The sequence below is a fragment of the Oncorhynchus kisutch genome, linkage group LG15 (genome assembly GCF_002021735.2).
Source record: "Oncorhynchus kisutch isolate 150728-3 linkage group LG15, Okis_V2, whole genome shotgun sequence".
Classification (NCBI taxonomy): domain Eukaryota; kingdom Metazoa; phylum Chordata; class Actinopteri; order Salmoniformes; family Salmonidae; genus Oncorhynchus; species Oncorhynchus kisutch.
Genome location: NC_034188.2, coordinates 40,316,147 through 40,338,847, shown reverse-complemented (window position 1 = coordinate 40,338,847; position 22,701 = coordinate 40,316,147). Strand labels below are relative to the sequence as shown.

At 44.4% G+C, this 22,701-nt stretch overlaps 2 protein-coding genes across 18 annotated transcripts in view; one reads left to right on the top strand and one right to left on the bottom strand.

Annotated features, from left to right (window-relative positions):
- The window catches only part of LOC109905296 (LIM and calponin homology domains-containing protein 1), a 142,728-nt gene extending 123,749 nt beyond the window's left edge, over nucleotides 1-18,979 (top strand). For 4 of the 17 annotated variants that reach the window (XM_031790279.1, XM_031790278.1, XM_031790280.1 and 1 more), the window contains 18 exons: nucleotides 229-355; nucleotides 467-627; nucleotides 872-1,358; nucleotides 2,500-2,829; nucleotides 3,353-3,464; nucleotides 3,768-3,898; nucleotides 4,688-4,793; nucleotides 5,015-5,095; nucleotides 5,762-5,793; nucleotides 6,435-6,557; nucleotides 9,682-9,774; nucleotides 12,080-12,244; nucleotides 12,579-12,676; nucleotides 12,843-13,013; nucleotides 14,564-14,647; nucleotides 15,270-15,378; nucleotides 16,264-16,366; nucleotides 16,710-18,205. In XM_031790279.1, coding sequence (XP_031646139.1) covers nucleotides 229-355; nucleotides 467-627; nucleotides 872-1,358; nucleotides 2,500-2,829; nucleotides 3,353-3,464; nucleotides 3,768-3,898; nucleotides 4,688-4,793; nucleotides 5,015-5,095; nucleotides 5,762-5,793; nucleotides 6,435-6,557; nucleotides 9,682-9,774; nucleotides 12,080-12,244; nucleotides 12,579-12,676; nucleotides 12,843-13,013; nucleotides 14,564-14,647; nucleotides 15,270-15,378; nucleotides 16,264-16,366; nucleotides 16,710-16,735 — 2,539 coding nt within the window. In that variant the 3' untranslated portion in view covers nucleotides 16,736-18,205. Of the gene's footprint in view, nucleotides 1-228; nucleotides 356-466; nucleotides 628-871; nucleotides 1,359-2,499; nucleotides 2,830-3,352; nucleotides 3,465-3,767; nucleotides 3,899-4,687; nucleotides 4,794-5,014; nucleotides 5,096-5,761; nucleotides 5,794-6,434; nucleotides 6,558-9,681; nucleotides 9,775-12,079; nucleotides 12,245-12,578; nucleotides 12,677-12,842; nucleotides 13,014-14,563; nucleotides 14,648-15,269; nucleotides 15,379-16,263; nucleotides 16,367-16,709 lie in introns of all 17 variants that reach the window. The other 13 variants (XM_031790282.1, XM_031790270.1, XM_031790283.1 and 10 more) reach the window with 11 other exon arrangements.
- Nucleotides 18,980-19,859: 880 nt separating this feature from the next.
- LOC109904940 (paired mesoderm homeobox protein 2B-like) lies at nucleotides 19,860-22,467 on the bottom strand. Its single transcript, XM_020502034.2, has 3 exons — nucleotides 22,053-22,467; nucleotides 21,213-21,400; nucleotides 19,860-20,846 (listed from the first exon to the last, which is right to left on the bottom strand). Exons 1-3 carry the CDS (start codon nucleotides 22,291-22,293, stop codon nucleotides 20,415-20,417), a joined length of 861 nt encoding a protein of 286 aa, XP_020357623.1. The 5' UTR covers nucleotides 22,294-22,467; the 3' UTR covers nucleotides 19,860-20,414.
- Nucleotides 22,468-22,701: the final 234 nt, after the last annotated feature.

Here is a 22,701-nt window from a genome sequence, read left to right as displayed (position 1 = left end):
TCAGTACCTATAGAAGTTGTATCCGTGAAGCGATTGACCGTCCAGCCTGTTTGACCTCGACCTTTCCTGGCTGAACTACGACAACTCCAAAGCTCCAGAAAACATCTTATGTGCCTGGAAATAAAAACAAATATTTGTCCATACCGTATGCGTGACTCTTCTCCTAGTAAATCTCTTTAGAACTCCTCCCCCCTCTCATGTCTCTTTCCTCTCCTTTCTTTTTCCTAGGAGTGTGAGTATGATTGACGTGCGCTGTGAGGAGGACCCCAGCTTGCCTCACCACAGCCAGGTGCGCCACGAGCTCATGCACAACCAGTACAACATGATGAAGGAGGAAGAGGACCACTGGCAGGACGTAAGCACTCACACACAAACACACACACACACACACACGCACATACTAATACACTTACACACACTCACTCACACGTTCATGCACTCATACACTGACGTGTCTGTGTGTTAGGACCTAGCCCGGTGGAAGAGTCGCAGGAGAAGCGTCTCCCAGGACCTGATCAAAAAGGAGGAGGAGAGGAAGATGATGGAGAAGCTGATGACAGGCGAGGGAGGGGCCATTTCTCAGAGGAGGAAGAGTATCAAGACCTACCGGGAGATCGTGGAGGAGAAGTAGGTCACAAGGCCATTTTAGGTCAAACCCTGCTTTCCATATGGTTGGTTGCCTCAATGTACAGTGTTGCCCTGTACCTACTCTCATGTTTCTTATATCCTAGCCTGTTGTTTCTTATCGCATCCTGGCTTTTTTTAAATTGCTTTTAACTGCATCAGGAGATCAGTAGCAATGTACAGAAATGTTTCAACAACAGTCACATGGCCCCTGTCTCACCTTGTCCTCCCGTGTCTCCTTCCCTAGGGAACGTCGTGAGAACGAGCTCCGCGAGGCCTACCAGTCGGCCCGCACCCCTGAGGAGGCGGCGTTGGTCCTCCACCGCTACGCCCTGCGCTTCACCATCAGTGAAGCGGTGCTGGAGCGCCTGCAACTGCCCAAGCTGCTGGACAGGAGCGTCTCTGAAGATCCCACCACTGCCACCAGCACACGTCTCCCCCTCACCCCCAGCTCCCGTTCTCCCAATTCAACCTCCCCGGAAGAAGATCCAAATGGTCCTCTGAAGTACTTGAGGCAGCAGTCGCTCCCGGCGCCCAAGTTTACCGCTACCGTCGAGGCCCAAGTGGCGGGGTTCCCCCAGGGTCAGTCTCATCGCCCCCAGATTCAGTCACGCACGCCTGTACCAAGCCCCTCTATCCAGGCTGCCTCGCCTAAATCTGTTCCTTTGCTGACACCCAAGCCTTACATCCAATCCAAGGGCACGCAGATGCTGGCGGGACCCAAGCCAGGCAAGGTGAGGCACAAAAGGCAAGCTAATGGAGCAAGGGTTTTATCAGTGTTATCACTAGTGTATTTTTTTCTATAAAATGGTGTGTGGGCCAGGGTTCAAATTACCAGGGTGTCGTGGGGTTGTTTTGCACTCCCGTGACAAATCAGGGCAGCTTTCCTGAAGTGTTACGATACTCAACAGATACTTAGATACTAACGTCCCCTGAAGTAGTTGGAACGTTTTGTTCAGCCTAGTATTCGCAGGGCATACCGACATGTATTATGTGAAATGGTCCCTGATCTTGGCATTTACATTGGAATAGCAGACAGAAACCATGGCGATTGGGTGTCATGTTTTTAGACAGAATGCTAGGGATCCCATGTCCTTTTTCTGCGAAGTCGGGTTGTGACGTCTCAATTTAGCACAACAGGGTGCTCATTTTCATCCGTGGAGAGCGATTTGTCAAATGGGCCTATTCCAAAGGAAGTTGACATGTTTTTCGGTTATTACGGGAACAAACCGGGGAGCCACTTCTTTCCACTTTAGTGGCTGGAATGTCTTATTTGGAGCCGAGTGGAGCCTCCGCCTGAATGGGTGGGGGGGGGGGGGGCTCTGTTCCGTATTGACTTAAAAAGTTGACAAGTAGCCCTCTCAACATGAAGTGGGTCTCCAGGCAGACAAAGAGGGCCACACAGACTGAGGGGGGGGGGGGGGTTGTGGGTAGTGAGTCCCCCCTCCATTCAACAACCCCCCTGTGCGTCTGGAGTTAGCATTCGGCACTCCTCACACATACATTACAGCCTTTGATTCAGTCCCAGCGTGTAATCAGGAGATGAACAGCTAATGGGCCAGAGTTATGGTTTTATTTACAACATGGGGCAACTGCTGGTCTGGATTGTCTGGAATAGAACTGTCTGGTCATATTGCGGTCATTGCTGTGGAATGTGGTATTTGGGATGTTTCACCCCAGTTGACTGTTCTTGCGTTACTGTCTGATGGATATTTTTTGGGTGAGGATGCAGTCACAGTGTCTCTAAAATGGGGTTTTAGTGTTAGATTTTTAGATTGAAATGCATCTTTGTGGAGTGTCCATGTGTTCATGTGTGTCCAGATATACATGCGCGTGCATGTTTGTGTTCTTTAAGTCTTAAGTCTGTGTACTCAGGTGGACGGCTTGCTGCAAGTGAACGGCGACATGGGAAACGATGAGGTCACCACTCCAGAGAGCGATGGAAGAACCACCCCTGCATGGTTCTACCCTTCCACTGCCACGCCTACAGCCTCCTCTGACCCTTCCGACACACCCCCATGTGTGGCCACTCCCCCACCCACACATAGCCCCTCCCCCAGGGCGAGCCCATTAACAGCCATGACAACTTTGGCACAGGATGGCACCGCAGTGCCACCTTCTTCAGTGCCAGGAGAAGGTGATGCCCAGGAGAAGAGTAACGCACAGGAGTACATCCCACCTAGCCGGCCCACCTCACTGCCCTCGGTGAGGCTCCAGTACATGCAGCCAAGCCTGCTTTGTTTCTCTGAAAAAAAGATATAAGTTATCAAAAGGGTGGTCATTGGATCCACGGGTCTGAATGGACCACGTACCGCTAGCAGCATTGTCGCCACAGACTGTCAGCGCTAGCTGTCTCGTCTTTGTTTTTTAAATGTGCAATGAGCGTAGAAAGACGGATACGTGTAAGGAATTGGCAACGCCTTCTAATTTTGAGAAATAAGCATCTTCTTCGCCAGGTGGACCACTTGATTTCAGCATCTCAACGAAGTGAACAGGCGTGTTGTTCAATCAGTTGGAGTCGGACAGGAAGGTTTCGTCGTAACAACATAAGTCTTGAAAACTGTTAGGCGGAAAAGCCACGTATCAACCAGACCTGTGTGTTGTTCTTAGTCTGGCATGCAGTCATAGATAGGATAAAGCAACACTGAGTCAGATAGGTCATGACTTCAACAAAAGGAATGTGGAGGATGCGGTAACAGAGTATTTCTTTCTTTGTGTGTCCCTGCAGGAGCTGCAGAGCACAGAGAGCATTGTGGAGGCGGGCGGCAGGTCTGCTGCAGGCCCACTGGGGGAGGAGCCCAACACGGCAGCGGCTGCAGTCCAGCCCTCTCCAGCTACAGGTCTGTTCCTCTGGGTGACCTAGAATGCCGGTCTAACCTCTGCTACCCTGACACTTAGTGGTGACCATTTATGCTGTTTTTTTTAGAACCCATCCAATCCTTTTGCTATTCAATATTCATGCTAGTCATTTATTACTCGCTGTCTGTCTTGAGAATGAACACTTTTTAAGTTATTAAACCATTTATTCAACTTGGTCTTCCCGTGGTTAACGTCATATTATGACCCCCGCTGTCTGGAACCTGTACTCTGATGCAGAACCTTGCTCTGATGCAGCTAAACATGTGTCTCTGTTTTGTTTAAAGACTCACAACGCGCTACCAAGGAACAAAGAGAAGTGTGTACGAATGCCACAGCGACCAGACCGAATGCCACAGTCCCCTGTCCTGTTCAATCAGAGCACGCGACACAGCAAGCTCAGCCAATGACTGCACAGGTGAGATCACCTACCAACCAATCAATGGCCCCAATGCTCCAAATAGTCAATCATTTGTGCCCTGCTTTACCTCAAGCAAACTCTTAGACGTAAAGGAGCCTGGAAGAACCTTTTAGGATTCTAAAAAGGGTCTTCGAGAAACTCTGTGTCAATGTTCAAACCTGAAATGTTTTGTGATGGGAGGGGTTAAATAGAGTACCACAGTATGAGTCATAATACCCATAAAACCTAGCAGTCAAAAGGGAAATTGTTCCAATAGTTTTTTTCCCATTTTAAAAACACTTCAAATAAGGGCAGTGTTTTATGTATGCTTACCCTGGTTGGACATTTTGATAACCGTGTAAATCTCTCTAGGACACGGTGGCTTTTATCAATATTATTCGCCTGTATCTGAAAGCCACGCCCCTACTAAGCCATACCTCCAGTCCAGGGTTCCTCCATGGAATTAGTTGTGACTCGAAGAACCGTGGAGATCTTCGAGGAACCCCTGGAGTTCAAAGAACCATTGCTAGTCAAGGGTTCATATTTGGTTATAGATGAGGGGTTCTTGGAGGAACCGTTAATGTTTCAAAGAGTGCAGAAGCTTTGCCCGGGAGGGTGCAGCCCCATTTAACTTTCAGATAGAAATGCATTATGTACAATGGGCATGATTCCATACTGTGTAGAATAGGGTATTGCATAAGCTATATAAATACAGTTTATATCTGCGACATTCTAACTAAAAATTTTGACATTTCTCCTGGTCAATTTTTGATCATTGTGTTTATGACTTTTCTGTTCTGATCTTAGGTCAGTGAGCCCAGCCTGGAATTGTCTCAGAGTGCAGAGGATGTTGCTGCCTTGGCTGATCCAGGACCTGTCAGAAACAAACCACCACGTGAGGCTCCCACAACAGGTAATCAAAATGTGTTTTCAGATGAGGATGAACCTCAAACGACCTTTTCCCAATAGTCTTTATTGTACACAGCCCTTTCAACTCTGCTATCACACACCCCAACTCTTTTATTTCCCTTGGTTCTCCAACTGGCACTCTGTATTTCTTTTGCTTTTGATCTCTCTATCTATCCCCTCCTTTTCTTCTCCTCACCCCCTCCCCCCTTCTCGCTTGTGCTGTAGAGCTGGCTAACAGTGCCAGTTATCCGCCAGAAACCGGCAACCCTAGGTTAGGCCTACGTTGGGAGTTCTTCGCCCCACCAGGTAAACTGCTCAGTGAATAGTTGGGCTTGCCTTGTAACCCCCCCCGTTGGAGTTCACATACTCATACACTGTGTAGGGTTTCCTCAGTGCTTCCCCAGGGGCTGGGTGACGGCATTGGAAACCCATTTCTTCAATCTACTGTTTGTTTTAGTTTTTTAGTTTTATATTTGGTGTTCAGTGGATCCCATTATATTTTGCATGAAGTTGGTATTATAATGTTGTACTTTTACTACATTAACAATGTTAATACAACATTGTTACAAGTGTAACTACCGTGCCACTACGGGTATAAGAGCAACTTCGCGCAGCATTGTTGAATGTTCCCTTTTGCACAGACCATCTCCAAAATGGAAACTGGAATTGTTAGCTACTCAGTAATGAACAAAATACCTCACAGCTCGTGTTTTTTTAAGCAACTCAGTCTTTAACTTTATGCCTTACCACCTTGATTTGTTCCCTGTCCTTCTTTCACTTCATTCCCTAATTCCTCCCCATGACATTCATGATGGAAATAGCTTTTTCCAATGTGTTCACACCAAGACAGCGTAGTTAACCGAATAAGATGATTTTTTATAATTGCCGTGTCCACTCAGCATCAGTTCCTGTCTTTGACAAGATGTTTGTTTTCTAACCGTCTACCTTTTTTACTCTACTTCTGTTTCATAGAGGGGGAGGAGCCGAAGCGTGGTAAAGTGCCGGTAAGTAGGTTATGGCGGCTCCTATAGTCTTTCCTGGTTGAGTTCTGAAGGTTTTTTAAAAAAAAAATCTCATCCGGTTGAGCCAAAATGTGTTCATTAGGCCACACGTTTCTTATTGGGCAAAGTTTAGGTGGCTCCCCGTTTCACTCCATGTCAGTGAGTAATCTTCTGTTTTCTGCTGACTGAGCACAATCCTTTTGTTGTTGTTGTCATATATTTAGGACCTTCCTAAGACCCCAATGATTGATTGGTCATTCTTCATTGGCTCAACCTATTAAATGAGGATGATGTACAGAGTGCCCAGCATTGCTTTTCTCCTTTTCCCTTCATCCCCTCATCTTTCTTTTCTCTCTCCTTAGTAGGACTCCTTTGGCTAGCATGGAAATGGTGTTGTGGTAGATCAACTGTCTGTCTCCTCTCTTCCCTATTTGTGGATGTGTGTGTGTGTGTACTTCGGTTTGTGGGCTGGCATATGTATGCATGCTTGTGTGTGTGTATGTGTGTGTGTGTGTGTGTGTGTGTGTGTGTGTGTGTGTGTGTGTGTGTGTGTGTGTGTGTGTGTGTGTGTGTGTGTGTGTGTGTGTGTGTGTGTGTGCGTGTGCGTGTGTGTGTGTGTGTGAGCCCCGGATGGGTCCTATCAGGTCACTCAGGTGTCATCCCCGGTAGTGATTCAGGCTAAGCGGGGTGACCGCTGGGCTTGGGACCCAGATGAGGAACGAAAGCGTCAGGAAAGGTGGCAGCAAGAGCAGGAGCACATGCTTCAGGTAGCCTGAGTTGTGCTACTAAAGACAGAAACGCTAAGCCTGACTTAGCATGCTAAAGCTAGGCCTGAGTTCAAATGCTGCTAAAAATATGTTAACAAAAGCTAGGCCTGAGTTAGCATTCTGCAAAAAATATGTTAACGAAAGCTGATGCTCCATTGACGTTAGCAAAAGCTAGGCCTGAGTAAGCCTGCTGTTTACTGAATATATGGTCTTCAGCCGCAGTTAGATTTACCCAAAGCGGGTGCTTTCTATTAGCTTGCAACCACATTTAAATGAACCACAATATTGCTTAGGCATCTGCCTGCTCTGAATCTGAAGTCGAACCCCAATCTGCTACTCACTGCTGTGCAGACAGTGGCCACACGTTAGCAGCATTGCACAATAAACACTGTGTGCTATGGCACGTCCTGCATCTCACATTCACTCGCCAGATCCTCAAATCTGTCGCTAGGCAACCTCACACTCCTCCTCTATCCACCCATCATAAGATGTGTCACAATTCTCCGAAGTAACCTTCCTCTATCCTCACATCCTCACCATATTCTCAGATCTGTACAGAAGAAAGGGGGGAGATGAGGAAAGAAAGCCATTTAGCCTATTGAGATCCACCCGTTTGCTTGGCTGATGCATGAACCCTTGTCACCTTTGACCCCTAAACACCCTTGTCATTGTATGGTGTGTCTATTGCTTTGGTTGGCAGCTTTTTGCTGGTTTTGTATTTTCTCTCATCTTTACACATTTCATCGTGCATGCAATGTTTGTGTCTGCCGCCTTTTTTCCAGTCACATTTTTCATTTTTCTCAATGGTGCTTCCTACAGACCTGAACTGAGTTATGTATTGAGATGAAATCCAATGTGAATGGATTAGTTCCCCTCAAAATCAAAGTTGGTCCGGTTTTTTCATATTTCAAAATGAGTCTGAAGTTGAGTCTTCTATATTTCACACCATCTGTTGCGGAGGTCTTTCAGTCCCACTTTCAACGAGGTACAAACGATAAAGGCTTTATATCACAAAAACTAAAAATATGAACAAAAAATATGAACAAAAAATATAAACGTCACATGCAGCCATTTTAAAGATTTTACTGAGTTATCATTTATATAAGGAAATCACTATTGAATTAAATTCATTCGGCCCTAATCTATTGATTTTGCATGACAGATATGCATATGTTGGTCACAGATACCTTGAAAAGAAGGTAGGAGCGTGGATCAGAAATCCAGCCAGTATCTGGTGTGACCTATATTTACCTCGTGTAGCTCAACTTCGCATAGAGTTGATCAGGCTGTTGATTGTGGCCTGTGGAGTGTTATCCCTCCTCATCAATGGCAGTGCCAAGTTGCTGGATAGTGGCAGGAACTGGAACACGCTGTCGTACACGTCGGTCCGGAGCATCCCGAACATGCTCAATGGGTGACATGTCTGGTGAGTATGCAGGCCATGGAAGAACTGGGACATGTTCCACTTACGGGAATTGTGCACAGATCCTTGCGACATGGGGGCTGTGCATTATCATGCTGAAACATGACGTGATGGCGTCGGATGAATGGCACAACAATGGGCCTCAGGATCTCGTCACGATGTCTCTGTGCATTCAAATAGCACAGATAAAATGCAATTGTGTTTGTTGTCCGTAGCTTATGCCTGCCCATACCATAACCCCACCGCCAGCATGGGGCACTCTGTTCACACCGTTCAGCAAACTGTTCGCCCCCACACAACGCCGTACACACTGTCTGTCATCTGCCCGGTACAGATGAAATCGGGATTCATCTGTGAAGAGCACACTTCTCCAACGTGCCAGTGGCCATCGAAGGTGAGCATTTGCCCACTGAAGTCAGTTAGGACGCTGAACTGCAGTCCGGTGAAGACTCTGGTGAGGACGACGAGCAGAGACGTCCCTGAGACGTTTTTTAACCGTTTATGCAGAAATTCTTCAGTTGTGCAAACCCATAGTTTCATCAGCTGTCCGAGTGGCTAGTTTCAGACGATCCCGCTGGTGAAGGAGCCTTGCGTGGATGTCCTGGGCTGGCTTGGTTACCGGTGGTCTGCGGTTGTGAGGCCGGTTGTACGCACTGCCAAAATTTCTAAAACAACGTTGGAGGCGGCTTAGTGTAGAGAAATTAACATTCAATTATCTGGCAACAGCTCTGGTGGACATTCCTGCAGTCAGCATGCCAATTGCAAGCTCCCGCAAAACTTTAGACATCTGTGGGGTTGTGTTGTGACAAAACTGCACATTTTAGAGTGGCCTTTTATTGTCCCCAGCACAAGTTGCACCTGTGTAATGAGCATGCTGTTTAATCAACTTCTTGATATGCCACATCTGTCAAGTGGATGGATTATCTTGGCAAAGGAGAAATGCTCACTAACAGGGATATAAACAAATTTCGGTTCATGAAACATGGGACCAACACTTTACATTTTCGTATACATAAAGGCTTCATAAGCAATACATAAATGTTTCACAAATGATCTATAACCGTGTGTCGTAATCTACAAATGGTGTACAAAGGGTGACATAACCATTCTTTTGTTTGTCTCAAATCTCTCGTTGGGGCGGCAGCGTAGCCTAGTGGTTAGAGCGTTGGACTAGTAACCGGAAGGTTGCAAGTTCAAACCCCCTGAGCTGACAAGGTACAAATCTGTCGTTCTGCCCCTGAACAGGCAGTTAACCCACTGTTCCTAGGCCGTCATTGAAAATAAGAATTTGTTCTTAACTGACTTGCCTAGTTAAATAAAGGTAAAATAAAAAAATATATTTAAAAAATTCTTACTGTATAGTCAATGTCCGTGCCCTTGTGGAACTCTAATTAACATAATAAACACATTCCCATTCAGATCTGTCTGTTTAAACTAGAGATATAGGCTGTGTCTCAATCCACCTCATCCGCCGATGTCGGCCTTCCGCTGCAGCGCTGATTGTCAGACCAAGAGAGGGTTAGCTAACATGCTAAGTAGTTGCAAAGTTGTCTGTGATGAGATTGAAACATGCAACCTTCGGGTTGCTTGACGTTTGCGTTATACTGTATGTTTGACCTACCACTTTACTTTTGTTTGTCTCAAATCTCTCGTTGTCGTTGCTGATGAATGTATGCCGTCTCTCGTTGCCAACGACAACAGGAAAAGTACCAGCGTGAGCAGGAGAAGCTGAAACAGGAGTGGGAGAGAGCGCAAAGAGAGGTGGAAGAGGAGGAGAGGCGGTACCATGAGGAGGTGTGTGTGTGTGTGTGTGTGTGTGTACTTGACGAAGATGGCAGGGTTGAGAGTGTGTATTTGCAGTGTTGGGGAGTAGTGAACTACATGTAGTTCAGCTAGTAATTCAGCTACATTTTAGAGTAGCTTGTTGGTAGTTAAACTCAATTCAAGGTAGTGTTTTCTGTAGTTAATTTTATAAAATGCCATGTAACGATGTAACTAACTACTGGAACTACGCTACTTTTTTTGCAAAAATAAAATAAATATGAGTGAAGTAGGCAATCATTTCCTTTCTTGTTTGGCATCTGTCCTGCCTAAAACTCACTTGAAACATTGTTTTTGTGTTTAACAGGCTAAATGACACATTCTGTTAACATATGACCCCAAAGTGATCTGTTCTTGTAATTTTGTATTCTATGACATTTCAGATTTGACATAAGATAGCTTTTCACGAAGTAATACTTTTTCAAAGTAACTTTAGTTAAGTAATCTATCTTCTTCATATGGATAGCTTTAGTGGAGCTTAACTTCTTCCAGTGTGAAGTAGTTGGTAGCTTGGTAAGCAACAGTGCCTTCGGAAAGTATTCTGACCCCTTTTTGTTAGGTTACTGCCCATTTCTAAAATTGATTAAAACGTTTTTTCCCCTCATCAATCTACACACAATACCCCATAATGACAAAGCAAAAACAGGATTTTATACATTTTTGCTCATTTATAAAAAATGTCAAATGTAAATATCACATTTACATAAGTATTCAACCCTTTACTCTTTACTTTGTTGAATCGCGTTTGCCAGCGATTACAGCCTCGAGTCTTCTTGGGTATGACGCTACAAGCTTGGCACGCCTGTATTTGGGGAGTTTCTCCCATTCTTCTCTGCAGATCCTCTCAAGTTCTGTCAGGTTGCATGGGGAGCGTCGCTGCACAGCTATTTCAGGTCTCACCAGAGATGTTTGATCGGGTTCAAGTTCAGGCTCTGGCTGGGCCACTCAAGGACATTCAGAGACTAGTCCGAAAGCCATTCCTGTGTTGTCTTGGCTGTGTGATTAGGGTCGTTGTCCTGTTGGAAGGTCAACCTTCACCCCAGTCTGAGGTCCTGAGCGCTCTGGAGCAGGTTTTCATCGAGGATCTCTCTGTACTTTGTCCCATTCAACTTTACGTCGTGTGCCTTTTACTGAGGAGTGGCTTCTGTCTAGACACTCTACCATAAAGGCCTGATTGGTGGAGTGCTGCAGAGATGGTTGTCCTTCTGGAAGGTTCTCCTATCTCCACAGAGGAACTCTAGAGCTCTGTCTGGGTGACCATCAGATTTTTTGTCACCTCCCTCACCAAGATCCTTCTTGGCGGCCAGCTATAGGAAGAGTCTTGGTGGTTCCAAACTTCTTCCATTTCTTCCATTTAACTTCTTCCATTTGAATGATGGAGGACACTGTGTTCTTGGGGACCTTCAATGCTGCATAAATGTGTTGGTACCCTTCCCCAGAAGGGTACTAAAACACAATCGATACAATCCTGTCTCGGAGCACTACTGAAAATTCCTTCGACCTCATGGCTTGGTTTTTGCTCTGACATGCACTGTCAACTGTGGGACCTTATTTCCAAATCATTTACCAATCCATTTAATTTACCACAGGTGGACTACAATCAAGATGTAGAAACATCTCAAGGATGATCAATGGAAACAGGATGCACCCGAGCTCAATTTCAAGTCTCGTAGCAAAGGGTCTGAATTACTTATGTAAATAAGGTATTTCTGTTTTTGAATAAGGCTGTAACGTAACAAAATGTGGAAAAAGTCAACGGGTCTGAATACTTTCCGAAGCCCCTGTATGTATGTGACTGCTGACTGAAAACAAACTTGTTATCATCCTACCAGTGTCCTCCTACCTTTTCCCTACAATGACTCTTTCCCACATTCTGCCCTCCCTCTCGCCCTAACTCCCTCCCTTCATCCTTCAATCTTCCCTCCTTCCCCTCTCCCTTTACCTCCCCTCCCTCTCGCCCTAACTCCCTCCCTTCATCCTTCAATCTTCCCTCCTTCCCCTCTCCCTTTACCTCCCCTCCCTCTCGCCCTAACTCCCTCCCTTCATCCTTCAATCTTCCCTCATTCCCCTCCCCCTTTACCTCCCCTCCCTCTCGCCCTAACTCCCTCCCTTCGTCCTTCAATCTTCCCTCATTCCCCTCCCCCTTTACCTCCCCTCCCTCTCGCCCTAACTCCCTCCCTTCGTCCTTCAATCTTCCCTCCTTCCCCTCCCCCTTTACCCCCCCCCCCCTCCGCCTTCTTTCATCCTTGCCTCCCTCCCTCCTTTCCTCCCTCCACAGGAGCGCAGGATACTAGAAGAGACTGTGGCCCCCCTGGCCCCCCTCTCCTGCAACTTGCCCTCACCCATCCAGGGTGACGCCCCCACACCAATGGACCCCCAGGACACCATCGTCCGGTCGCTGGCCGACTGGGAACGCAAGCAGGAGCTGCTGGAGAGGCAGGGGGTGAGAGGAGACGTTATCTTGGGTTACCTTTGGAATCAATCTAACATTTTGAATGAGCCATTTTATTCAAGAGTAAATATCTGCAAAGAGGCGATGTGCTTTTTTGTTACACTGGATTTGAAGGTAATACAACTTGACACAGTTCAAATGCATTATACTCCGTGTATGAGTAGGGACGTGGACTTCACTAATCCAGTGAAATTGTGAACTAACCGTTTGAATTTATTGAACTGCTAATATGTCCCATAATGCGGTATGTTTTGTGTTTCAGTGGATTTTAGGGTGATTTGTAACTGACCCTTTGAAACTGCCTTTATCTCTCTTCATCCACCAGGGGAGCACAGAGAGTGTGGAATGGAAACGACAAGACAACGACAGGAGTAGTGACATCAGCACAGCGTCCAGAGATGAGAGCCTGAAAACAGCAGTTAGGTCAGTCTGAGAGCGTGTGCGTGCGTGTGCCCTCGAACCCTACAATGGGTGTGAAAATAATGACTTTCTATTTATTACCATGGTTCATTAATGACAAATGTTTTTTTTAAATTGTCCCCAAAGTGAAACTAATCAATCATTTAAGCAAACTATCAATCGCCCACAGCTCGATCAGCCAGAACAGCAGTCAGACAGACAAGCTGACTCCGAGTCTGAGGAACGGCCAAAGAGCACCTCCCGCCATGGCCCTGCCCCAGCCACCCAACAAGAAACAACATCCAGAGGTCTTACTAGACTGCGCCAAACCCAGCCAACAGACGCCCTCTCGGGACAGGAGGTATGTGGGGTGGAGTCAGGGTGCATGCGTGAGTGTTGAGTTTGTTCTGTCATTCACAGGCTAATATACACTGTATCATGCAGAGAGGTTTCTCTTTTTGTTTTTAAGTGAGTTTATTGAATGCTACTCCACATCTTCTATCTGTTTGATGGACATGCCTTTTACCCAGGTTGCCTTGCCTCACTGTCATGATAAACTGTTCATCTCAAACCACCCACTCGCCCCTACCAACTCACTCGGAGGGCCCTCCGTTGTCACGTGTCACTTCCAGAGAGTGGCGAGGGGGATCAATAAAACCCATCGACATTGGGACACACTGGTGTCTTGAAAGATGCAATTCGTGTTTCTACGTGTTTCTACAAATCCAGCCTATCCTTTTACGAGACATAAAGTATTTTACGAGTACTTTTACGAGACATAAAGTATTTTACGAGTACTTTTACGAGACATAAAGTATTTTACGAGTACTTTTACGAGACATAAAGTATTTTACGAGTACTTTTACGAGACAAAGTATTTAACGAGTACTTTTACGAGACATAAAGTATTTTACGAGTACTTTTACGAGACATAAAGTATTTTACGAGTTCTTTTACGAGACAAAGTATTTTACGAGTACTTTTACGAGACATTAGATATTTCATTTGGGAGGTATTTCATCTGTTTACATGTCAAGTCTCTCAATATCAGACATATAAACAAATTCACGTGGCGTATAAGTTAGGCACGACTCTCCGTCATGTTGTTCTGAGCGGCACATAATTCCAAGCGCGCCAGGGTGCATGTCGGGATAGCACTTCGCTCTGAGTCATGCCGCCTTGCTGGCTTGGTTGGAAGTGGCTGTCGCAGGGTGTGATTAGCCCCCTGCACCCTCGATGAGTTTTTACTCCGTCAGCTTCGGGGCACTTGTGTATATGACGGAGGCACACGTGGATGAGCAAATGGAGGGCTGCGGGGGAAAGGGAGTGATTTGTGGATTCAGTGAAGGCTTTATAGATTCATGACGACAGAGATGATATCTTTACAAATTCACAACAAGAAAAAAGGTCCCTTATTTATAATTGTCCAAACCAATAAAAATGTAATTTTGTTCGTGGTTCAAAGAGATTGAAAAAAATTAAAATAAGAACACATATTGGTAAACCTACTGCCTATAGTGCAAATGTGTCAAATGCAGCTGTATTGCACACTGTATGGTCAACAGAATTGGCCACAACATCTGTATTTTCACCTATAACAGTGTTTCCCAACTCAAGTCTTGAATTCCCAACAGCGCACGTTTTTGTTGTCACCCCTGACAATCTGACCTGATTCATTATTGAGGGCTTGATGATTAGTTGACAAGTTAAATCAGGTGTGCTTGTCCGGGGCTACAAAAATGTGTGTTTGGGGTTACTCGAGGACTGGAGTTGGGAAACACTGACCGATTGAACCTCAGTATTGTTTGCTTACCTCCCATACTTTTGATTGGTCCAATTCATACTAATGGATTCAATCATGCCCATGTTGCAAGGCAGGTCATCATGTTGCATGTTGCTCTTCATCTCCAGGTGTGGCTCTATTGAGACCATGGGGCCCAGTCCATTAAAGTCACCCACCACATGCCCATCCGACATGCCTCCATCTCCAAACAGGTATTTTGTCACATGTTGACATATTGTACACCAGAGGGCGCCAAACTCAGCTCCTTGAGACCACTCACTGCTGCGTCTGTCATGTGTTATATTGAGAAGGGAATTGAACTTGCTGCAAGTGGAAGGTTTGATCTCTGTGAAAAGTAAGGCAATCATGTCAGTTCTATAGAAGACATTTCTGGTATCTCAAACTGGTACAACTGAGTCACATATACTGTAGTAATAAAACACACCCCCTCCTGAGTGGCACAGCAGTTAAAGGTACTGCATCTCAGTGCAAGAGGTGTCACTGCAGTCCCTGGTTCAAATCTTGGCTGCACCACATCTGCCTGTGATTGGGAGTCCCATAAGGTGGCACGCAATTGGCCCAGCGTTGTCCAGGTCTGGCCGGGGTAGGCCATCATTGTAAATAAGAACTGTTTCTTAACTGACTTGCTGAGTTAAATAAATGTTACACGTAGATTCATGTGCTTTTACTACAGTATATGCGAGTCAGGAGGAATCTACAAGCCTCAATCCCTAAATGTTCCATTCCCTATCACTTCATTTGGCAGCGCGGTCCTTCAGTTTGTGCTGCTCAGTTGTCAATCTGTGTTAATCGGGACCATATTCTCCCCTGCAGGTCAGTGAGCGGTAAGAAGCTGTGCTCCAGTTGCGGCCACCCTCTGGGCAAAGGGGCGGCCATGATCATTGAGACCCTCAGCCTTTACTTCCACATCCAGTGCTTTAAGGTCCGTATCACTGCCAGGCTGAGGCAGGCTGTGTTAGGTCAGCACCGTATCGTCACGGCGCCACATCCATCCATAGGTAGTAGCCACAGGGCCATGACTAATGCACTTGATGATAAATGTCAGTCCAACCCCCCCAGATTCTCCTTGTTGATCTTTAAGGATAGTACAGGGGCAAGTAAAATATCCCACCCAACCAATCAGAAGGCAAGGTGAATGGAATTACCATATTGCTTAAACCTTTTCTAATCCTCTCTCGTCAATACTTTAACCGATGCCGCCAGCTTTGTCGGATCAGTGATTACTACAAGGAAGTAAGGAAAGAATTATGCATTTTCAAAGTATTCAAACAAAGCCCATGTCTTACTTTGCTTCCACCTTCCTCTCTCTCTCTCTCTCTCTCTCTCTCTCTCTCTCTCTCTCTCTCTCTCTCTCTCTCTCTCTCTCTTTCTCTCTCTCTCTCTCTCTCTCTTTCTCTTTCTCTCTCTCTCTCTCTCTCTCTCTCTCTCTCTCTCTCTTTCTCTCTCTCTCTCTCTCTCTCTCTCTCTCTTCTCTTTCTCTCTCTCTCTCTCTCTCTCTCTCTCTCTCTCTCTCTCTCTTCTCTCTCTCTCTCTCTCTCTCTCTCTCTCTCTCTCTCTCTCTCTCTTCTCTCTCTCTCTCTCTCTCTCTCTCTCTCTTCTCTCTCTCTCTCTCTCTCTCTCTCTCTCTCTCTCTTTCTCTCTCTCTCTTTCTCTCTCTCTCTTTCTCTCTCTCTCTTTCTCTCTCTCTCTCTCTCTCTCTCTCTCTCTCTCTCTCTCGCTCTCTCTCTCTCGCTCTTTCTCTCTCTCTCCCTCCCTCCCTCCCTGTATTTCTCGCTCTCTTCCTCTTCCCCCTCTGTTCACCCTGCAGTGTGGGGTCTGTAAGGGGCAGCTGGGTGACACCACCACGGGGACAGACGTGAGGATTCGGAACGGCCTCCTCAACTGCCACCAGTGCTACATCCGCTCCCGCTGTGAGTCACACACACACACACACACACTCACATCCCCGCTTACACACACACACACACACACACACGGTTACACACACACGTATACATACTTGATAACACACTATCTCTCTCTCAAACTCACACATACAGACTCTCTCTCTTTCTCGCATACACACCTTTGTCTTCTTCGCTTTCACATGATAAATAGCTACATCATACACTGATTAATTTTGCTGATACAGGAGTATCATTTACCAAATTGCCTCACAGAAATACATGTATTTTTCCTTAGTCCAATTGAATTATGATGATCATCTATTAGAGAATTTACAGTTGTGCTTAATATTGCTCTTTTTCTTTACAGCAGCCGGCCAGCCAACCACATTGTGACGACATTGGGAAAGCACAAGGATTACGGAGAAATTGTCTACCTTCTTCCTTTTTCTCCAGTAATCGACATATGTGTGGAATGTGTCTTGTCTGTCAAGGCCTATGTTGGGATTTTTTGCAATATCTGCAATTCACATCCCATGACTTGATTGAAATGGGCCAAAATATTCCTGACCTTGGGAAATTGTGTGTGAAATTGAATATTAGTGACTGATCGTAGTAGCCCTATGGATTATATTGGCCCTGTATGATTACAGCTCAGTGGTTCTCATTTCCTCGTTTCTATATGCACCCACAAGCCCTTGTGAAGATGGTGGCCATTTTGATTCTGAGCTCTGATACTGTATATTTGGCGTAGACAGTATGACAGCCTCCATCACTTCCAAACTGAAAAGGAAACTCCTGAAAATACCAATGCAATGAAATCCAACAAACTGAGTTTGGGACTTAGACTAAATATTTGCTAATAAGAAAACCTTTTCTTTGAATCTCTTGTATGGAGGTTGTTAGATAGGCCTTTATTAGTCTTTCGTTTGTAACTTCAGCTTTTCATTTGTTCCTTAAGAAGGTTGGTCAAGATTTCGAATTAAAGTGTCAAGTATTGTAATAGAAGGTCATTCCATTTTGATGACTTGAGGTCTTTAGGGGTTATTTCTTGATGGTCAGCAAAAGTCTTAGAAAAGCCAGATTTTTTTTTTTCCTCCTGATTTAGATTTTTGCTGAAACCACAATTCATCCAAACTCTGGTTTAAATTCTGGGAGTAAAATTGTTTTTCTGCCTTTCTTATATTTACAGGAAGCTCGAAAATTGGCTGTTTATCTTTTATTTATTCCCTATTGCTTTAGTAGCCGACTGGATTTTTTAAAAATATACCGCGCTGTTACTAGGATATACATTACCGTAACATCGCACTTTGGCCTGAAAAGGTCCTCCTTTTCTCTCTTTCTTTGCTCGAAACAAATATCCGCTTACAAAGTTAGACGTACTTGATTTTAGAGCAATAACAGGAACCGGTGCATGTGAACTGGATTGCGCTTGTGGAGGTTAACATGTGTCATTTAGTACGGATGTATGCTACTGTACTAAACCATTCGGTTTCCTCTTAACCAATTCTCTTTGGGAATGTCACGCTTGAAATGTCACAAAACATGTGCCTTAGGTAAGCAGGTGATTGCACACGCCAGGGAAGGGAACCCAATTACGGTGTCCACTTAAGTATGACTGGTAAGAACGGGAGGTGTTTGTTCATTTGAGTATGATTGGGTAGGTTTTGGAGGTTTTTGTCGAAATAGCGCTAAAACACAGAGGACACTGCACCAGGACTTAAAATCGCCCCCCACTCCAATTTTGTTGTTGTTGATATCCCCCTTTATTTTGGGGGGACTTGTGTCAGAACCTACCAAACCTTCCATTTGTTTTCTCGTGATTTCGTGACAGTGATAGTCTATACAATTTAAACACGGAATTTAGAATACATCTAAGGCGTATGGTGGAAGTATTTAATATCAGCCCTTAGCAACAACAAAAGAATGCCATTGTTTTTAAAAATTGTGTTTCCGTATGTTTTTATTGTATTATAATGAGTCTATATGCCTCTCTATGCCCTGTTGACAGTGGTGACGATTTTGGTAAATGCTCAGCAATAGAAAACCATTTTCAGCGCACACGACAACAACAACAAATCATTAGGCCTACCTGTTGCGTTGTGAAATAATGACTAAAAATGGTCTTACCAGCAGTTGCACGTGAGTAATATTTGGTTGGATATAAACTAAAGATCAGTGCCAGCAGTTTGAGAAGGTATACCAGTTGTGGATGTATGTTGAAATGGACGTAGGCCTATTCCAAATCATTTGCTATGTCGAAATAAATCCATAGCTTACTCTTGTATCGGATGTATGATCCATTCTCAAATGTAGCTTACAACTTTGCCCGTCTGGGTAAATTTTTCTGACATACTGTATTTTTAAGCTTCGGTTCTGATTGTGTCTTTTTTTTACTTTTACTTAGGAAATGAATAAATCTCGTCTAATTCTGCAGGGGGGGGGGGCATCTTTGAGACAGAAATATCGATATTGTCTTAGCAGGATGAATAGCTTGGGAATTATATTTTATGTCTAAGTTTTGTATTTAATGTAATATTCACCTGAACACTATCCGAATATAGATAAATGTGATGTTCAAATGCAATGGCTTTATAGTATACTGTATGTTTATAAATAAAATGTAACAAAATAAATGGACTTGTGGGTGTCTGTAGTTATATGATATTATGAAGTAATGTGCAGCGTGTGGGCGATTCGGCTCAACTTGCCAGAAAGCGTTCTTTCTGGCGGGATGCGCTGTCCATGGTGCTGAAATCCATCCCCAGCCATTAGAATGGGCCACGGCCGCCAGAATGGTGTCTTTCAGTGTATTAGGTGACTTATATTATAGATGTGCATAGTAATACAAGATATTACAGAATCCATGACAAAAGTTATTAAAGAATGTGATTTAATTTGTGAGAACCAATATGTCAATTTGACGTGGATTAGGGAATCAGAAGATAATAGCAATTTATGTGCGAATTTGGTTAACCTTTTTTAACTATTTTCTATGCAGAATAGTAGCCTAAGGTGTTTGCTTACATGTTGTCTAAAGATGTACAAAGAGAAACATGACAAAGCAAATTTGATTATTATTTTTATCATCAACAACCATTTCAATGGTACACCTGGAAAACTATGTGAACATGTAGAAATATTTCCTTCTTAAATATAAGCATTCATTACTTACATATAAATAGCTTTCAAATCCTGGACAAAACATGTTACATTATGCTCACAAAATGGGGGAAAATATTATAAAATTGGACAGAAAAGACAACATGCAAATAAAAATGAAATAAATACAACGTTTGCATCCATTCCCTTTTTTTACGCAAAATAAATTCGCCAATTGTAACTTTGTAAAACATCAAAAAAAAGACTGTGATTCTACAAGGGGAGTATGGCCTATGGTCAACTATAGGATACAATAATACATATTAACGCTATACAATTTGAGCCACAAAAACACACAAAACAATTAGGCCTACTTATTTCTGTCAGCGGTGAACTGTTGTACTTTGTGCCTTTTTTGGGGGGAAATAATGCAAGATCATTTGATATCAACAATTGGAGAGAAAAAAACTACATTCTTCATGAGCCCTGAAACAGTGACGTATAGGCTACTTATACTTAGCAAGTTGCGTCAGGAAAATGACAAAATAGTTGATGTCTCATTCGATAATAAGCAGAGATATTCGATATATCAAACACCTTCAGTCAAATCAGAATGTCGACAACTTTAAAAAATTAAATAAAAGCATTTGTAGCCTACAGTGTCGATATATTTTGACATCTGGTCCTATGATGGGACTGCGTATGAATGCGCAGCTGTTAGTGGTTACTTGAACCAGACAGTTATAAGTGCAGAATGACCACAATACCAGACGATAACCGAGAAGGAAGGCGTGAGGCAAAAATAATAAAAGTAGTAATCTTCATCTTTTTACAACTGCGGTTATGATAGGCCTATCAGTGTCCTTCTGTCTGTCTTGTAACATCCCTCCTTCCACGGACTCAACACTCCTCCGTCACCGGAGTCAGTAAACCATGTTTCTCTTGTTGATTTTGTCAATGGGTCTCCGCTGTATTAGAACATGCTTGTCTTTACTAACGTAGCTTTGGCTCCGTTCTGTCTTTGCAAAGAGGACAGTACGCTGGCGAACGGTCCACCCAATGAGTCCGGGATAGAGGTGATGGTGCCGGGGGCAGAAGCCCAGCCTTGAATCGCTGTGTTTCCACACATGCCGGGAGACACTGATGTTTTCCCTTGGTCCACTTGTCCGTTTCCGCTAGAAATGTTGACCTGGCCACTGGTTGGACTTGGCCCGCTGCAGTTGGACGTCGGGACGGGGTTGGGCCCTGGTCCTCCGGTGCTGTCAGGATCGGTAGATTTGGTTTCTTTACTGTCCTCGTCCCTAGAGTCCGACTTCTTCCCGGAGCCATTCTTGGCAGCTGCAGCGGCAGCAGATGCCGCGCGCTCTTGCTTGCGGAATTTGGCGCGTCGGTTTTGGAACCACACCTTTACAACGAAAAACAGATCCAAAAGATTTAGACAACTGATAGTGAGCTTTTTTTTAAATTGTCATTAAAATCAAATGGGACTACTGTATATGTAAATGATTGAAACCATTGTCATTCTGTCAATATTGGATGATGCAATATGATACTGTATCCGCATATTGAACTACCATCAAATGTGTAGTTATTCACATATAAGCATACAACAGTGTAAGCCTGGGGGTTCTGTATGGACCTGATTTTGGCAAAATTCGTAATAAACCAAATACCATTTTTTTTAACCCCAAAATAATAGTAGGGAGCTTTGTTCGTAATGACTCGAGTGCTCTTGGATGAGGTGAGGATAGCGCCGGATATCATAGCCTACCTGTACTCTGGCTTCAGTCAAATCGATTTTGAGCGCCAGCTCTTCTCGTGTGTAGATATCCGGGTAGTGGGTCTCAGCAAAAACCCTCTCGAGCTCCTTGAGCTGTGCGCTGGTAAAAGTGGTCCGAATGCGCCTCTGCTTTCTCTTCTCGTTCAGTCCACCATGATCCGTAAAGAGTTTGTAAGGAACTGGGGAAAATAAATGTCAACATTAAACTTATTTGCAATGGCAATAGCTATAGAGTAATAGAAAGATTTGATCATATGTAATTGCAATGTTGTCAGATTAAAATCAATCCGAATTATAATGAATCTGTTGAAAATCGGGTTATGTTGTTATTGTATTCTATAATCTGTTAGATTTCTTGTGGATTAGTGCTAAATTGAGACCAGTGATGAAATGTAATGTGGTTAATTGTAATGGTAAACTAATTCTTGCTTTGATATTGGGGTTCAAGTTTGGAAACTTGTCATAATGTTGCCATCTGTCCCGGTAGTTGCTATTGTAACTCCAATTCCGTGTCAATAATGAGCTTTAGTCTTTGGTTATCTAATTATTTTCGAAGCTTTATGTCTCATCGCAAAGTAAATAAATTATGCCTATCATTTTGGCAGCTTAAGATAATTTTGTTGGCGGTTTGGGTGTGACTGGTATAGTGTAACCCCGTAACTGAATTACCGATTGCCTGCAATCGCTTCTAACGTGATAAATTATTTCATTTGTGTAAGCAAATTTCGTTTGGTAAATACTAAACACATTTCCATTTTCAAATGCAATCAAGACGTCCTATATACCCGAGTAGAGAGCGTGGAGTGGTGGACAAAGTTGGCGGTTGCTTACCTGCAGCGTACGGGCTGCTTTGGTGGTCCCGCAGGGTCCCCAGACTACAAGACCCCGGCGTGAGCGACGGGCAGCCGGAGGTAGCCCCAAACGTGGTCCTGATCGGATTGTACTGAAACCCACTGGCTTGACTGCACGAGCTGAAGTCCGCGTAGGCTGATGCCAAGCTTGACGTGTCCATCCCGGCCATACATGACTCGTAGGCAGAGGAATTTAAGTAAGAATACTCCATTTTATACATTTGAAAAGGCTCCGTGGATAAAGAAAGCCGCACTTCCCAGGAAAAAAATTATAAGAACGCGAGATATGTTGGGGAGAAAGGAATTGCTTGGATTTGACTGTTTTGAAAGAGGCCGTGGGTAGATGTGCACTGCTCAGCGCCTGCTCCAAAACTGGCCTCCTTTATAGGAGCTTCGCCCTGTTTTATGAAAAGCCCCCTAAGAGCCGCCTAGCCTCAGGTCTCTAGAGCATATAGTCCTCATAATAAACTTGGCTCTTTCCGCTTGGACAATAGCAAAGCGTTTGGTCTTATTGCTAGCGCTTTTTTACATGACAATAACTCATCAGTCTATTGGGCTGGCACTGTGGGACCGCGCTGTCCAACCTCCCTATCATTGATCCCCTGCATCTCTAATTAGAATTTAATACC

What these genes read in the sequence shown, in the direction of transcription:
- LOC109904940 (XM_020502034.2), bottom strand. Translation starts at nt 22,293, where the DNA reads ATGTATAAAATGGAGTATTCTTACTTAAATTCCTCTGCCTACGAGTCA. An exon ending in AAGCAGCCCGTACGCTGCAG is followed by an intron (nt 21,401 to 22,052) that starts GTAAGCAACCGC and finishes TATTTTCCCCAG; the next exon opens with TTCCTTACAAACTCTTTACG. An exon ending in TGACTGAAGCCAGAGTACAG is followed by an intron (nt 20,847 to 21,212) that starts GTAGGCTATGAT and finishes TTCGTTGTAAAG; the next exon opens with GTGTGGTTCCAAAACCGACG.